Source organism: Mus caroli, unplaced genomic scaffold, assembly GCF_978045245.1.
Source record: "Mus caroli unplaced genomic scaffold, Mus_caroli_1 scaffold_13, whole genome shotgun sequence".
In the NCBI taxonomy this organism is placed as follows: domain Eukaryota; kingdom Metazoa; phylum Chordata; class Mammalia; order Rodentia; family Muridae; genus Mus; species Mus caroli.
In genome coordinates, this window is record NW_028227268.1 from 38127930 (window position 1) to 38145702 (window position 17773).

The following is a 17773-nucleotide window of genomic DNA, read 5'->3' on the forward strand; positions in this document are numbered from 1 at the left end:
ATCTTTTCTTGAATTCCCTGGTATTTTGCTTATATATTACAGTTTTATCACATTTCCCAAAGAACATTTTTCTTGACTCCTTGAGGCAATGTCTGTCTCTGACACCTGTTTTTCTTCAGTCACCTAATAAAGGTGTACACAGGAACTCAGTAGAAGTGTGTACAATTGACTGATTAAACTATATACTTCTTTTCTCATAGTATTTGTATAGATGATTTACTTTTATTTTTATTTTTTAGGTTTTTTTTTTTTGTTTGTTTGTGGTTTTTTGTTTTTTTTTTTGTTTTTGGTTTTTCGAGACAGGGTTTCTCTCTGTAGCCCTGGCTGTCCTGGAATTCACTTTGTAGACCAGGCTGGCCTAGTCTGAAATCCGCCTGCCTCTGCCTCCCGAGTGCTGGGATTAAAGGCGTGCGCCACCATGCCCGGCTTGCCTTTATATTTAAAAAACATTTATGTAAGGGGATGGTAACATGGCTCAGTGGGTAAAGGTGCTCCCTATTATATCCAACAACTTGAGTTGGAATTCTAGGACCTATATGATGGGAGAAGAGAACCAACAAGTTGTCCTTTGGCCCTTTCTCCTACCCTTCCCACAACCAAATCAATGATAATAAAAAAGTAAAGTCCTCAAGGGGCTGGAAAGTGGCTAGAGCATTTATTTCTCTTGCATTGGACCCGGGTTTAGTTCCCAGCACCACATGGTGGCTCACAAACATTTGTAACTCCAGGTCCAGGGAACCTGGCATTCTCTGCTGGCTAAAGCAGGCACCAGGCATACATGTAATGCACATAAATACCCGGAGGCAAAACACCCAGGTACATACAAAAAATAGTTTAAAAAGTACATAAACATTAAGCTGTAATGTACAGTTAAAGCCTTCTCTAGGAAAAGTGGTATTTCTCTAATAAAAATGGTCTTTTTGATGACTGCGAAACAGTAAAAGCAATAAACAAACAAACAACCAACCCCCCCCCCCCAAAAAAAAAAACCCTAAACCAAAACAGTAACAGCTTTCCATTTTCTCAATGAGGCCTGGCCAGGCCAGGGTACATCATCGGCAAACATTGTGAATACATCTCACACATGGACAGTGACCTACAAAGGAGAGCTCTCCCAGGCAGGCTGTCCCTCCCTCAGAAAGCAGAGGTGTTCCTGTTCTAAGCTTTGCACAGGCTCTCTATGGAGGGCTCATTATTTTACATTTCTACAACCTGAACAGTCCCAATCACTTCCGTATGTCAGCTCCTTCCATTCCCCCATCCCATGTATTCCTTCAGAATCCTGAGGTGAATAAGGAATGCAGTCATCGGCATGCTCTCACAGCCTGTAGGTGCAGACGCTGGCCTTTGCACAGCTGTGGGTGTCTATCCTTAGATGAGGTAATCATTTTTGGCTCTCCCTGGACTGTCCACAGTGGCTCTGTTCATGGAGAATTTTTAGTTAATGGTGACACTGGCTGCCTAATCACTAGGAAACTCCCATGGCGTGGACTATAGCCTTTATACTAATGGTCTAATCTGCTGGAGCCAGAGGCCTCGGGCTGTTGGTGGATAATAAAAAGATATCACAAATTGCCAAAGAACAGCCAGTCTCTAGTATAGTTTTTTTCATGTTCTTGCAGTTACTGCTAATTTCAGAATACATCTTGGTCATCCAAGAATGTTAGAGAGTAATGTGAGTGAAGAACATGTCAGAAAAGAGGGATGGGAACCAGTAAAAATACTTCCCACCAGACCACCAACTAACATGCTGCATCTTCAACAGTAGCCCACCTACACGATTCTAGATTATTCAGTAATTTTGGGGGGGTGGGGTAGAGAGGTGATAGGGTTTCTCTGTGCAGCTCTGGCTGCCATGGAACTCAGAGCTCCACCTGGGACTGAAGACATGCCCACAATTACTGAAACTCAACCACCAACCTCTTTCCACTGCTTCCCAGCCCCTGCCTAGCAATCACTGGTTCCCTTCTTAGCCCAGAGCAGACTTGTCACCATCTCCCTGGCCCATCAGTCACCTTTCATCCCACCAGAGAAACCTCTCCAGTTGGCAAAGACCATTAGAGGTAGCCCTTCACGGTTAAAGTCCTTGATAGCTTGATAGGTCTTAAATGCAGAGTCTGGGAACCAAACTTGACCGGCCTGCTGGATTATCTGTTGAGGAAAGTAAAGGAGGAGTCAGTTATCAACACAATCTGAAGGAGACCCTTTAACTGGCCAGTACCCCTAGAGCTTCCAGGGACTAAACCACCAACCAAAGAGCACACATGGTGGATGGCCTAGTCGGACGTCAATGGGAGAAGAGGCCCTTTGTTCTATGAAGGCTCTATGCCCCAGTGTGGGGGAATGCCAGGGCCAGGAGGCAGGAGTTTGTGGGTTGATGAGCAGGAGGATGGGGAAGGGGACAGGGGGAAGGTGTTTTTCGGAGGGGAAACCAGGAAAGGGGATAACATTTGAAATGTAAATAAAGAAAATATCCAATTTAAAAAAAAAAAAAAAGCTGGCGAGATGGCTCAGCGGGTAAGAGCACTGACTGCTCTTCCGAAGGTCCTGAGTTCAAATCCCAGCAACCACATGGTGGCTCACAACCACCCATAATGAGATCTGACGCTCTCTTCTGGTGTAGTCAGCTACAGTGTACTTATGTGCAATAATAAATAAATCTTTGGGCCAGAGCAAGAAGGGACTGAGTGAGCAGAGTTGACTGGACTGAGTGGAGCGGAGCGGAGCCGACTGGAGTGAGCAGGGCTGTGGGGTAGACTAGATCAAGCAGAGGTTCTAAAAATTCAATTCCCAACAACCACCTGAAGGCTTACAACCATCTCTACAGCTATTCACATACAGAAAATAAATAAATAAATCTTAAAAAAAAAAAAAAAAAGACAAAAGCAGACTGCTTTCCAGCATCACTGAGATGACTGCCGAGGCCTTGCTTGCAGTTATCTACAAGCATCTTGAAAGTGATCAGTGTTCTGCAATCGTTTCAGGCGGCTGCCACTCTTCCCTCTAAAATCTAGTGGCTTGCAACACACTCAATACATCATAGGCACCATAGAAGGGAAACAAACTCCAGGCACAAAGGTACTCCAAAAGCATGAGCACAAGGGACACTTGAGGTGACCAACCTTGGCTTCAGAATCCAGGTTCGCAGGATCAGCTGGGATACTGAGTTCCACTGTTCGGGTTTCTACAGCAACTACTCCCACGGGTATTCCCCCTAACCTGGGGAAAGGGAGAGCCACACGGGAACATGATGCATGTTAATATTACAATTAGGTTTTTATTTTTCAGTTGCATGCAAACACTGAAAGAGAAACTAGATGCGAACAGAGAGCAGAGGAGGCACTGATGCTTCTGGGGTTAAATGTGAGACCTTTGGGTTTCATTCACTTTGTAAATACAATGGAAAGTACCCGCACACTCACTCATATTTTCAGACACCCAACAGGATAAATTCAAACTGAGTGCTGAATTAGGGAACTCAACAGCCTAGTGCACACATCTATTTCTGTGGCTGCCAAATGAAACGTCTCAGTTTGCTGTCAATCAGCTCTTGATAGTGGAGCACAGTCTGAAACTGCTGGCCTTATGGGATAGAGCCTTGGTAGTTAAACAAGCCCTTGACTTTGCTTCAGTGGAAAACAACGAGACAGGAATATTTTTCAATAATAATCTTGGTGGAATCTGTATCAGAAGCAGATACTTAATTTCAAAGCTATGTTAAACTAGGATTCAGAAGCTTGAAGCTGCTGCATGTATATTCTGTAATAATCTCCTATAGTGGCCTTCATTTCCCAGAATGAATCAGAGATGAATCAGGAGGAAGGAAGAAAAACCAAGGGGGAGGCATCAGATGCAGGGTGAGTCCTTACTCCAGAAAATGATTCCATCTGTGTTCTGCCAGTGGCTTTCCCCTGGGCTGGGACTGGGCTGGGTTATACTCATTCCCAACAACATGTCCATAACAAACTTTTCCATGAAGGATGGTCTTTAGCTGGTCTATCAACTACTGGAAATGGATTCTTTTCCTCACAAGAGACCTAGCTGGAACTGAGTGGAGACCACCCACCACCCCCTTGTCACTTCCCTGCACTGAATCAGAATCAAAAGCCCTCTAGACAACCAGACAACGAGCAGGAGGTACACAGGAGAGTTCAGAAATATTTCTGTTCACAATGATTAACACTCCAACTGGAAACTTGTAATTGCAAAAGCCACCCTAAATCGGTAACTTATAACTTATATATTAGGGCCCATGTGACCTAATAAAGAACATCTTTATCCCAGTATTACAGTTATTTATTGAAGTTGAAAACAGCTCAGAACAACTTCTGTTTTCTATTATACTTCATATAAATTTTATCAGGCTAGCACATGAAGATGCTACATCTTGTTTTATAGTGTGTCCCTGGACAAGGTGCCATGGAATAATAAAAGACAATTTACAGCCAATAGCACACATATTCCAAACATACATACCAAAGATGAGTTTTGGCAGCACTTACAGTAACAATCCCAGAAGAATACATTTATATTTATTTCTTGAAATGCCACTGCCTTTGAAAGAAGCTAGCTCCATTTGTTTTATATACTTCTGAGCATGTGGATGTGTTTGGAGTAAGAAGCCCAGAACTCATCAGATGGAAAGAAAGGAAGAAGGCAGAGCGAGTGTTGGAATAAACAAGAGCTGAGCTGCCCAAGGCCAGCCTGACTGATGGTGGCAGGGTAACTGCTATTCATCTGATCTTAAGGGCAAAAAGCACCACTGTCTCACATCCCACAGGAGGTGTAAAGACTTTAGCAGAATTTTGGCCTTGGATGGCTTAAATACTTTTGCATATTTGATATGTAGGAAAGATAAAACAGAATAAACAAAACCAAATTCAATATAACATGAGACCCCATGACTAATTATATGCCCTACTTCCACTTCTTCAGCAGGTATCTTACCAACATAAAATAATTCTCACATGGATGCTGTAGCTTTGGGTGAGGGAAAGCCCTGACACTTGAAAGAAAATGAGCAGCTAGTTTCCAAGTTCCTGTCTCAGGTGACTCCTATTCAGTGTCGCAGGGAAAGGCCCTGTCTGTGAGATTCACCATCTGATGGCTCCTTGTCACTGGCTGCACAAGGCATGCTGACCTGATGTACTGAGAGAACCACAAAGCCTAGAATTATTTCCAAGGCTAGCATCTAAATCTCAAGCCAATGTGGCGTGTTGGAGAATCTTGAGCAGGTGCCTCTTTTCACCAAGATAAGAAAAACTGATTGCCCCCTGGAGGAAGGTGAGCCCCCAATGCAGATCTCGCAGGCAGCATGTCTGCAGCACAGACCTAGATTAAGATCAGCCTTGGCAGGTGCTCGTTATAGCAAGCACGACAGATTATTTTGCACAGAGCTTGCTGTTGAGTGAAGCACTTCTTAGAGTGGGTATTAAAATTTAATAGAAACTTCCATTTCCCACTTGAAAAATATGTGTATCCCAGCAACCTATACCAGCTTATTTTACTCACTCCTGCTTCAGATTAAAATTTTTTTCAATTCAAATCTGATTCTATTCCAATGCAGTACAGTATTATAAGTCATTTCAGTAGTCATGATGTCAGAAAAACCTCTCTCAAGGTATACAGAGAACCATATGGTGCCTGCTCCTGAGAGGAAGTGGTCTTCTGGGGAGGAAACTGACTGGTGATGTCGACTATAGTGTGGCTGTGAGGTTCTCAAGTTTCTCTTGCAGAAGTATAAAAAGGAACTATTGTCAAAATCAGTCTTCAGACTAAACACCTCATTAGAAGGACACACTAAATGACTAGAGGAATCAGTAGATTACCTTGGCTCTGGCTCTAATCTAATCCTCTTAAAAAACACAGACAAAGAGCTTTATTGGTAAAACCCATGACCCTTTCCTTTACTATGTTTACTTGGGAAGAAAAAGGGTTTCCAAAACGAAAGAGGTCTTACCTGGCTCTGCCAACTACCACGGTCTGTGCCCAGGGCTGCATGATTTCTGAGAAAGATCCATAGTCAAAAAACCCACTCAACCATTGGCCTTTCTGGGCTGTGAAGGAAAAGGGGTGGAGGTAAGAAAGACATAAAAAGCATAAAGAGAGTCGACCTACTGGCAGTGCACTGGGCTGATGGATTTAAGGTAGGATCTGGGGATTTGTTTTGAGGAGTTCGTTGTTTCTAACCATATTATAATAGATGGAAGCATTAAGCAACTGAGTGTTCATCTGCCTTCAGAAATCATCCCCTATTTCATTTGCTAGTCTGCATGGAAGGAATCATTTATCAGCAAAAGCATCATTTATTGTTAAACGATGGGGTTCAGCTAGCAGAGAGTTAGCGTGCCTTTAAATAAATAGCTTGCCTTTTTTCAAGACACCACAAACATTTGTCAAGAGGCAGCCAAGTCATTAAAGATGTTTTTTAAATGTTCATTTCTATTTTAAAACTTGCCTTACAATTTTGTTTGATTCCATTTGATTTTCTTTTAATGGGAAGATGAGAACACTAAGTATTAATGATTAGATGAAGACTCAAACTTGGAGGTAAATAAGAGATTCAGTCTCTCTGCCAGAATGCAACAATATAGATTCACTTTACTTATGGCTGACAAAGTATAATCTTTCTACATGAAGGGCCATGACATACGTCCTTGACAGAGCAAAAACATAATGGTTAAGCTTTACACGTTTAAAAATATATACATACTTAATAACATTACCTCTTTCCCTTATCCAGTTCCCCATCCTGGCAAGGCATGTAACTTTCACCACCTTAGTTTAAGACAAAGCTTTTGATCCACGGGCATGAATGTTTGACCAAGTCCCCATAAAGGCTTCTGCAAATACCTGTTTCCTCATTTGCCCTCTCAGCTCACAGTTTCTCAGTGATTTTTCTAATTTGAACGGGGCCCTCAACCCCCTTAAACCTCGAGTCCAAAACCAATTAAAAATAGAGATCTGAGCAAGCTAACCTCTGCTGACTTAAACAGGACGGACAGTGTTTTATCAAGACTAAACTTGTAATTACTGTGTTCTACATTCCTTGCCTCTATGGCCCCAGTGTAAAATGTGATCATCCATTTCAAAATTATCTCTCTATCGTGAGCCCAAAGCTGATCGTTTAGATTCTGGTCTCGTGTTGGGCGTCAGTTTGAAGAATATCACGGCACTATCTCCTCTAATAAATGACTTTAACTTTTCACCTAGAAGATATCTGCTTTAACTTATCATAGGGAATCATCTGCTTTCTTTAACGCTTCCACTAAATTAAAATCTGAAGTCACTCGATTTGGGAGCTAGTGTTAGCTGCACATAGACAGCAGGATGAATTACTAGAGAGTCAATGAAAAAATATTATCCAAAACACCAGAAAACTTAGTTTATCACACATTTCATTTATTCTGTGGTTCTTATTAATAATGACCTGGATAATGCCCACCTAAATATATGCTTTTGTTCACTCTATGAAACATAGGTGCTTTGCTTTTTTAAGATAATCTTACCCAGGGTAGACTTGAATTGCAATCCTCCTGCCTCATCCTCTTAAAGCACTGGATTAAATGCATATACTATTATGCTTTGCAAAGGGCTCAAATTCTAGTTAAGATTCTAAACCAAATTTGTAGTTTCACTAGGATACTGAAAATTTTAACTTTATATGCCTGGATCATTTTATGATTTTTACTTCGATCATAAGTGATTTGAACTATAGAATTAATTTCAAGACCAGAAGGTTTACTTGTTTCAAAGTCCTTGGGAGCTGGCTAGAAGTCTGCTAGGGAGCAGGATTCTTGCCTGAGTTCAGGCTCTAGTACCACCACAACAAAACCATCCCGCCTCATCTGCTGACTAGGGAGGAAGGAGCCATTGGCTATGCTGGCTGGACTTGATGGTCCCACAAGGAAGCCACTCTAACTTAGATGTAGGACTGGAGCCACTGCGATGCTCCCCTATGTTTCCCAGGAGAACACTACTGAGCTCTGGTCTGAATTTAGAGGAGAAACACTTAATTCCCTGAAAAGTCCTAGATTTTTAAGGCCAATCACTGTGTCAGACTTATGGTTCTCACCATAATCGTGTATAAAAATGAGGAGGAGAAAGATTACTATGGTGATTTTTTTTTTTTTGCCTATGTAAGAAAAAGTAATTTTATTAAGAGTAATAAGAAAAGGCCTGGAAAAAAAAAGAGTTATGATTATAAATTAAAACTAACAGAGTTCTCTTGAATTTTCTAGAATATCTACAGTTAGAGATCATGTCTAACTGCATCAAAACAATAGCTGTTGGATCTTGCAAAAATAAGACATGTAAATGAAAGTGTTGCTACACCAGACTCTGCTTTGAGTGGTTTCTATTAAGTCTTGATTATGAACAAATCTTTTTACTTCAGCAGAATCACAATGGCCCTTAAGTTTAACAAAGATCTTCTGCAATCCATTTTTTATTTTAATGTGTATAGTATTTTGCTCACATGTGTGTCTACATGCCAGGTGTGGACCTGGCACCCAGCGAGGCCAGAGGAGGATGTTGATTTCCTTGGAACTGTAGTTACAGATGGTTTCGGGCTGCCGTGTTTCCGGAACCTGAGTCTGTATCTGGAAGAGCAGCCAGTGGTTTAACCACTGAGTCATCTCTCCAGCCCCTGTGACCCATTCTTGATACACAGTATTTTAAAAATGATTAGTGACAATAGACATGCAAGAAAGAAGCAACACTTTCTTCCTCACATCATTCAGAGAAAGCAGGGTGAGGTGTGGTGGGGAGCTCATGCTGGCAATTGTAGCACTTGGCACACTGGAGCAAAGGGGTTTGAGAGTTAAAGGCCAACCTGAGCTACATCACCAGTTCCAGGCCAGCTTGGGCTACAAAGATAAACCTTATCTCAAAGAAAGACAAAACAAAACAACAAGCTACCTGGGGCTTTACAAAAGCAACTGCCAAGTGGATTGACAATGTACATTTAGTTTCTTCACTCACCCATTTTTTTCTGCAATGTGTGTGAGGCATGTGAGGAAAAAGTTCAGCCTTAGATGTTGTCATCTCTCAGGTGCCATCTGCTGGCCTGGAACTACAGTACACTAGGCTAGATGTCCAGCAAGTCCCCAGGGATCCACCTGTCCTCACCTCCCCAGTGCTGAGATTACAAGCATATGCTACCATGCCCACTTTTTAAAATGAGGGCTCTAGGGATAAAACTCAGGGCTTCTTAAAAGCATTTTACTATCAGTACTCTTCCCAGTATCATAGGAAGGGTGTGGGGTGGTATGATTTTCAGCAGTAGTCTGGTAATAAGCATGCAGTTAATTCTACATTTAAAGTTTAGAGATACTTTCTCATGGTAACTCCATTAATCTGTCTTACCTCACCTTTTGTTTTAGACACAGTTTAGGCTGGACCTGCATCACCATGTAGGCCTCAAACTACTACTGGGGATTCTTATGCTTCAGCCTCCCAAGTGTAGGCATGCACCCATAGAGTTGGCTCAATGCTGGGTGTTTCTCTTTCTTTTTTTTTTTTTTTTGGTTTTTCGAGACAGGGTTTCTCTGTATAGCCCTGGCTGTCTTGGAACTCACTTTGTAGACCAGGCTGGCCTTGAACTCAGAAATCCACCTGCCTCTGCCTCCCAAGTGCTGGGATTAAAGGTGTGCACCACCACCGCCCGGCTCAATGCTCTTTTTCATAGACACTGGTTGGCCAGAGAGTCTGGTCCTTGGCCGGAGATGTAGCAGCTCAGTGGTCAAGTGCTTACCTAGCATAAATGTAGCTCTCTCTAAGTTTGAGCCCCAGGATCCCCACCCCCACCCCAACAAAAAGGATTCTGGTCCTGTAAGCCCAGGATTTTATGGCTTTTACTATAAACAGTTTAAAGACCTAAGTTCCTAAGACACAGAAGGAATGAATCAGCAACTACACAGTTGTGACTGAGCAAGTGATCGATAAAGCTTACTTTTCTCCTGTTTGTTTACCAGGATTTCAGTTTTTTACCATTTTCTTCATAAGGCTTTTTTTCTTATTTCTTCCTTATTTCTGGGCCTTGAGCTCTAGTTTCTTACAAATATACTTTTGTGCTAGAGTTAGATAGTTACTAGACAGCCAGGATACTATTAGGTCCTTAAACATATACGTACTTGGGTGAGGACGGCCTGCCAGCATCCACCGAGGATCATATGGGGCCTTTGTGGGAACAAACTCGATGATTCTATCTATAGGATCCTTAGAATTCAGGAGAGGAACTGAACTGTGTACACTCTAGAGAAAGAGTGGGAGAGAATGGGCACCAATCAGTAGATGTCAGGCTCAGACCTCAACTCAGCAGCAATAGTTCCACACAAAGACAGCAGGGCCCACTTTCAGAATGACACCACTGGTCCCAGGCATCAAGCAGAAGCATCCCAGTCATGTGTCAAGCTCCAAGGAACACGCACAGTTCCCAGTTCTCACTTAGGAGCCTAACACACACTCGTGCATTCTGACCTGATCCATCCTGCGCTTGCTCTCTGAGAAGCAAGCTTCGGGAGGAGAAAGCGCATAGAGATGAGGAACTCTTAATATTTGGGAATCTGAACATATATAGGCCATGAAATATCTGTGGCTGGAAAAAGAGTGGAAGTTAATGAGATCCAAAGGTATCCTGAAGATAAAAGACAGCTTCAAGAGAAAGAAATCTACAGGTTTCAGAGAAATACATGAGAACTTCTTCAAACAACTCAAACACAATAAGCTGCGGCAGAGGTGGTGGGCAGGAACGACTCACCTTCGGCATGTATGACAGCCAGTGTAAGACTGTGAAGACTCCCTCAAAGTCATCACAAACAGTGGAGTGGGTAACCCCATTGTTGTGCATAATCTGGATGCCCCCAAGCTGGTTGTTGGAGGTGTATACTTCCCGACCAAGAACCTAGACAAATGAGCAAATGAAAAGACATTGGTCTGTACAGATAGAACAATGTATATTATTTCCCAATTCTTATTAAGACAGTTTATTTTTCCCCTCTACCAAACAAAGACAAACCCATTTTTGGGGGTTGTTCAGAGGGACTGCCAGGATTTTCTTCCCTAAAAGAAAATTTAGAAAACAAAAAAGACTTTTAACAGTTACATTGTTGTAATTTTAAAACCATCAAACTCCCTCTCTTTAGACGCCACCATAGACAAGTGCAGAGGACTTTAGCTCTGAGAAAAAAAATTGTTGTAGGTAGGCTGGGACTCTGGGGGGTAATGGTTACATCTTCTTTTACTGTCTAGCAGTTATGTACACACACACACACACACACACACATACACACACACACACACATACACACACACACACACACACACACGCTGAGGCTATGTTAAAGAAAGGCTATGGGGCTGGGTGCCTTATTTTTCTAAAGGATTAACTTTCTCCTGACATTTGATTTTTAAAGCTGGCCCACTGTTTCCCTCCCCCACTCCTAAACCAGGTAGAATCCTGAAGCAGCTCATGACAGCACTCAACCCCCTAGACTCCAGTCTTCTTTGTTTGCTGGGTGTGAGGCTGTGATATACTTCCCAAGCCTGTTATCCTCTGAGGCCTGGCAAGGATTCAAGCCTCACCCTATTGTCTCCCGAGGACTTTAACCCTTGTCGGGTGGGGGCACTTGCAAATGGAAACTACAAAGTTTCCCCTAAAAAAAAATGAAAAAAAGAAAGAAAAGATATTCTCGGACTTGGAAATTGTAGGGTTTCGTTTCTTCCCTAAGATTGGTTAATAATTTCTTCCAGGGAGGGAGGTTTTCTGACCCAGCAGATGGAAGTCAGACGGCCTGATCACCAACTATTGCAAACTGCTGAGTGTGTAGTAATTGCCAGTCATCTAGGGTAGCCCTGGAGAGCACTAAACAGTTGTGGAGGGCTCACTGTACACGCTCTTTTCTGTTCTCTCTCCTCTCTTCTATGAAACAACAACATTAGAAAAAAATTTTTTTCTAACTTTTATTCATTTTCAGTCTCCTGGGAGAACCTAAACAAATTAAGGCCAACAAACTATGCCTGTATGTTTTCAACCGGCCCTTTCTTATTAGGTGCTTGGAGAGGTTCCCCTGCCTGCTGGGTCAGCCCCCTGCATCAAGACCTTCCAAAAGCTGAACAAGTTGGTGACCAAAGTAATAACCTTGCTGTGATCCCGCTGGCCTTGGTTCCATTTAACTTCAGCTAGGAAAGGCGTAAGCGAGTGTTCTGAAAAGAATATGGAGAGCAAAATTGCTCTACGATTACTGCTTTCCTTGATAAGGAAGCACAGAGAACAAGCCTTTCCAGGCAGCCCTAAGCCAAGCAACATGCTGGCAGCTGCTTTGAAGGAGCCGGTGAGCAGGGGAGACCGTATCTGACCAGTGGGCTGCCATCCTCCTCTCAGTCTGTCTTTAATCTCAGCCCAGGCTCTGCGGCTCTTTTCTCATTCTCCTGCTGTCTCTTTCCATTTGCCCTCTCTCTGACTGATACACTGATCTCTCGGTCACTCGGCTTTCTGCTCCACTGAGTCCATATTACTAATAACACCTCCGCCACGGCCAGTTTACCTCATGAAGGCAGGAGCACATCATTACAAAATAAACTCATAACTTTGACATTCTAGCAAATACATGCCGTTTGTTATTTTTATAGCTTTAGTCTTTCTAACAGGCAGAGGGCATTACATACCTGTTTCATTTATATCTTTAAGTGTGTGTGCATACACACTCTTGCACATGCACCAGGAAACAAAACAAAACAAAACAGAACAACAACAACAAAAAACCCAAACAAATAGACATTTCCAAAGCAGCCAGTGATGGGGAGTCTGGTGAAGGCGGAAGGCCCGTCATTCAGGGAGGCCGCACTCTGATCTGACTCTGGTTTTATGGCTGTCATAAACCTGATGGCCCACAACTGGTCCTTCTGGGACAGACTGCTTCTCTGCTAGAAGTCATTCAGTGTGATCAGCAGTATTTTTAATTATTAAAATAAAATTGGAAAGGAGAAATGAAATAAAAAGGAGACACTGGGCTGACCCTGAATATCTGATATTCATAATTTATGTCAGGAGCCAGATACTCCCTGTTGCATAGGAAAGGGATATTTTCTGTTCAGAAACATTATTTTTGGTCCCACTATTGATACATGATGATGTCTAACCGCAAGAACACTGAACAGTTACAAAACTAGCAATGCCAAGAAAGGACCAAGCTCAGACAAAAGGGACCTAAGACAACCAAGAACAGCTTGTTATTTAAGTGCACTATCTTAAATGTCTTCACCCTCTTTTCGATGAATTGAGAAGGGCATCCAGGATGAGGCCACTCCCAGAGACTCTAGCACTTACCCCTTCTACTTTACTGATGGCTATTTTGAACCCCAGTGCACACTTCTTTGAACCCCTATTCTTATGTTCACATAGGAGCAAGATGCAGTGACTTTGCATGTCTTCTCCCTCACATCCTGATGCTCTGGAAATGTCTGTGAGAGCAGCAGCATCTGTGTACATCTTTCCCTCTGGGTCCCAAAGAAACCCTAGGGGTCCCTCCCCACAGCTGAAAACATTATTTCTGTGCTAACAAATGCTTATCACCTGAGAAGATGCATTTGATTTGTTTGTTTGTTTGTTTTTTGGTTTTTCAAGACAGGGTTTCTCTGTATAGCCCTGGCTGTCCTGGAACTCACTCTGTAGACCAGGCTGGCCTCGAACTCAGAAATCCACCTGCCTCTGCCTCCCGAGTGCTGTGATTTGTTAATAAAAGAGAAATCACAGGATAGAGTTACAGAGCACCTGAAGAGCCCCATCTGACTGGTATTAGCTTGGGAGATGGGGTAGGGTAGTGATGGAAACAGAAATGAAGCCGGTTTCCTTGTCTATAGAGTGACAGCAACAATCACAGTCACTCAACAATCAAGAGAAACCAGTAGCCTAGACTATCCTCAGCTACCTACCAGCACCAACCAGTGAGATGAAGGCTCACATTATAGCTCCTGATTTATAGGGGCATTGTTGACTCAGGTGGGTTTAGTGATTTTAGGATTCTTCTTGACAAAAGCTACAACCAAGGCAGCACAATCTGCACTAGGACAGATTCTATTCTGCCCAACTCTGAAATGATAATGCAGGGACAGCCAAACAAGTCCTCCCTGGCTACCAGAAAGATAAGAAGTATCCAAAATCACTGTTTCTCTCAGTATGGTAGCCTACCGACCCTTGAGGAAGCTGTGGGTCACCATCATCATATCTTCACTAAGTAGGTACGCCTCACTTGTCACCCATTGAAACCTGGCCAGACATTTCTGTATTGTCAAGACCCTTGCAATGTTCTGGTTCCTGAATCATTCTCCTCACATTTGCTACTATATGATACAAACTTCTAATTTATTCTTTTTTAAAAAAGATTTATTTATTTATTTTAGGTATGTGAGTGCACTGTAGCTGTACAGATGGTTGTGAGTCATCACGCAGTTGTTGAGAATTGAATTTTTAGAACTTCTGCTCGCTCCGGTTGGCCCTGCTCAGTCGCTGTTTGCTCTGGCCCAAAGATTTATTTATTATTATACATAAGTACACTGTAGCGGACTTCAGACACACCAGAAGAGGGCGTCAGATCTCATTATGGGTGGTTGTGAGCCACCATGTGGTTGTTGGGATTTGAACTCAGGACCTTTGGAAGAGCAGCCAGTGCTTTTACCTGCTGAGCCATGTCGCCAGTCCTCTAATTTATTCCTAACAAAAATTTACCACCCCTGACACACAAGAGACATCCAAAAGTGCACTCCTGAGGCTGCCTTTGCCGTCTATAGCCCTAAATGGTCAAAGCAGATCCATGAAATAACAAGAAGAGCACGATCCCAGGGCTCTCTGCTTCGAAGTGCCCAGACCACAGAAGTAAAGGGCCAAATCGAGAGGTAAGAAGATTGTCACCTTGTCTGGCTATATACTTAAGCTTCAATGAACCCTCCGCTTATTGTAGCTGGTAGACCTAAGAATTAAAGTATCTCATGAAAGCCAGTTAATAGAGATGCAATTGTTAAAGGTTTCACCAAAGGTGCTATAGCGTCTGCAGAAATGCTGAGATGCCTAAGGGTATAAATGAATGCAGTCAAACATACTAAGGCCACTGTTGCTGCTTATCCAGAGACACTGCAGACAGCTCAGGTTTACCACAGCTGACAGGCAATGAAAACAGTCTAATATACCGCCTGCTCTCACCCTTAAATCCCTTTTTGGAGATCAAGATAAACACATTTTTTTCTTTCCCCAGTGCTCCAAACGTTTGACTGAAGTGGCAGAGCACTGTGAGTGTTTGTGCAAATGAAATCACTGTGTAATACTGAATGAGTGCAGTATTTTCTTGTAAGGATATTTGTCAGCACAGCATTGAAATTTCCACATATCACAGATGCAACCTGGATCAGTTTCTAAAATATTGATTTTATCCTAATATACATATTTTTGGAATATTATATGGGAACGTATATTAGTTTAGGAACATTTAGTTATATGTAAATATTTGCCAATCATGTGATAAGATGGAAACTAATAATGGTGAATATCGATCATGATAAAAAAGGAAATCTGCACCTTTCTTCCCTTTTTAACAATCCTTGGAGAGTCAGGGCATCTTCTATTTTAGGAAGCAGGGAACACAAAATTCCTTCGACTCTGAGAATCAGGCTACACAAGCGGAGTTCTCGCTGCAATCCTCTTATGGTATTTCCATTCTCCAGAGGAAAAATTTACTGAACAACCATCATCACTGGATCTCATGCATGATTCTGGGTATTAACGTCACTCTGGGATGTTATGGATAAAGGATGGGGAGGGCAGACAGACAGACAGACAGATGAGTGATATCAGATGGCAGTGGGGAAAGAGTGGTATAAAGGGACAAGAGGGAGGACGGGCAAGAAGAAAGGGCTGAGGGGAGAGAGGGAAGGGGAAAACCGTAACAGCACTTCTCCTCCTAACATCCTCCTTGACCCCAAAGAACTACATTTTTAAAAGATGACAAGTAATTCAATCTCCAATTAACATTTCTAAGTGGTGCTGCACATATTACTGTGTAAATGTTTCACCAGGAATATATCCAAGGGTGAGTGGAATTAAATTTCTTGGGAGTCAGAGACAATGCCTCTGTGACAATGTTACACTCCTTTCTATACTGTTGTCACGGCTGGCGGCTGGCACTGGCAAACTAGAGAGCTAGCCCGCAGCTGGTGGATTAGGCTTGGGGGCAGAGAGGAAACTCAGTGATACACACTGGCAGGCAGAGGGGATTTGAGCCATAGTTTGAGTCAAGATAATCCCCTTGGCAAGACTCAAAAATCTCTCAATAAGAAACAAATTCTGATGTGATCAAGTTTGCTGAAGAATAATCTTAGGCAAAGAGACTGTTGCTACCAGTGTCAGGAAAAGACTGGTTTTGTTTTAAATGTAGTTTAAAACAAGTGTCTTGCTATGTGTATAGCTCAGGATGGCCTCAAGCTGACCATCTTATCCTGGCTTCCTAGGGCAGGTGTGTGCCATCGTTCCCTGATAGGAAAGTATTTAGCCACAAAGACACTGAGATACAGAGCAGAAAAAGCACTGCAAGAGCTTTGCTCACTGAGAGCACAAGAACAAACTCACCAGTAGAGGAACAATAAGGACTTACAGGTGCAGTGGAAGATACTATTAATGTAAAGGAATGAAGAAGAACCATAGATAGTTTGCCTGTCAAATGTGAGAGAAAAGGCATAGCCTTCCTAATAGAGAGCTGCCTGCCAAAAGAAATCACTCATCCCAGAGATCCATCAGCTAACTACTCATTTAGCTAGAGACATGAAAGTACTGACAATAAATCAATTCCAAATGGAAATACTTAGCATTTTAAATAAAGTCTGGTTTAGAGCCAGGTGTGGTGACTCATGCCTGTGATCCCAGCACTTGGGAACTGGAGACAGGAGAGTCAGGAGTTTATGGTCAGCTTCCACTCTGTGAGGCCCCAACTCAAAAGAAAACCAAGAGGGCAGACAAGAGTCTACCTTATTGAGAGATTATTCACATGTAACAAAAGTATCCAATTTATGGTATAAAATTCTATGACACTGACGAACACATCCAGTCACATCCGGTACACAGTAACGACATGGGAACATTATCGTCACGCTCCTCTGGCCCCTCTGCCGACTCCAAACAGCCAGTGATCTCATTTCTGCTCTGACTGCTTGGCCTTTTGTTAAGGTGGCATACAATGAGATTCGCAGAGTATACAGCATTCAGGGCCTAGCTTCTTTTGGTTATCATATGGAGTGCATCATGTTCATTCATACAGTCCAAGTGTAAGTACTTCCTTTTCACAGCGGGGTGTCATGACTCAGTCAGTGTTTGTCAGTTGGTAGACATCTAGGCTGTCAGTTTGGGGAGAGACTAGGAAGAAAGCTGCCACAAACATTTGGAAACAGGATTGTATGGTAAGTGTATAGCTAACTTAGTAAAAGAAACAGAAACCAAACCACAGATTTCAAAGTAGTGATACCACTTCTCATTTCATTCAATAGTGGACAGAGTTCTAGCTATCCCAATTCATATCAGCATTTGGAATTTTGTAAATTATCATTAAAAAATACTTATTTTGGTTTTTCCTAGAGCTGGGATATAGCACAGATTTAGAGCACTTACCTAGCGAGGATCAGACTGTGAGTTTGACTGCCATCACCATAAACAAACAACAAGAAGCTGCATCATTTAGGGAAAGAATGTAGTGCTGTGAGGCTGTGGCTTTAATTTCCCTAATGAGGAGTGGCA

At 42.5% G+C, this 17773-nt stretch overlaps 1 protein-coding gene across 8 annotated transcripts in view; it reads right to left on the bottom strand.

The window, feature by feature from the left end:
• The window catches only part of Acaca (acetyl-CoA carboxylase alpha), a 275396-nt gene that overhangs the window by 27207 nt on the left and 230416 nt on the right, over positions 1-17773 (bottom strand). For all 8 annotated transcript variants that reach the window (XM_029483172.2, XM_029483174.2, XM_021178351.3 and 5 more), the window contains 5 exons: positions 10760-10903; positions 10134-10254; positions 5960-6056; positions 3123-3219; positions 2016-2151 (listed from right to left, as the gene is read on the bottom strand). In XM_029483172.2, coding sequence (XP_029339032.1) covers positions 2016-2151; positions 3123-3219; positions 5960-6056; positions 10134-10254; positions 10760-10903 — 595 coding nt within the window. The remainder of the gene's footprint in view (positions 1-2015; positions 2152-3122; positions 3220-5959; positions 6057-10133; positions 10255-10759; positions 10904-17773) is intronic.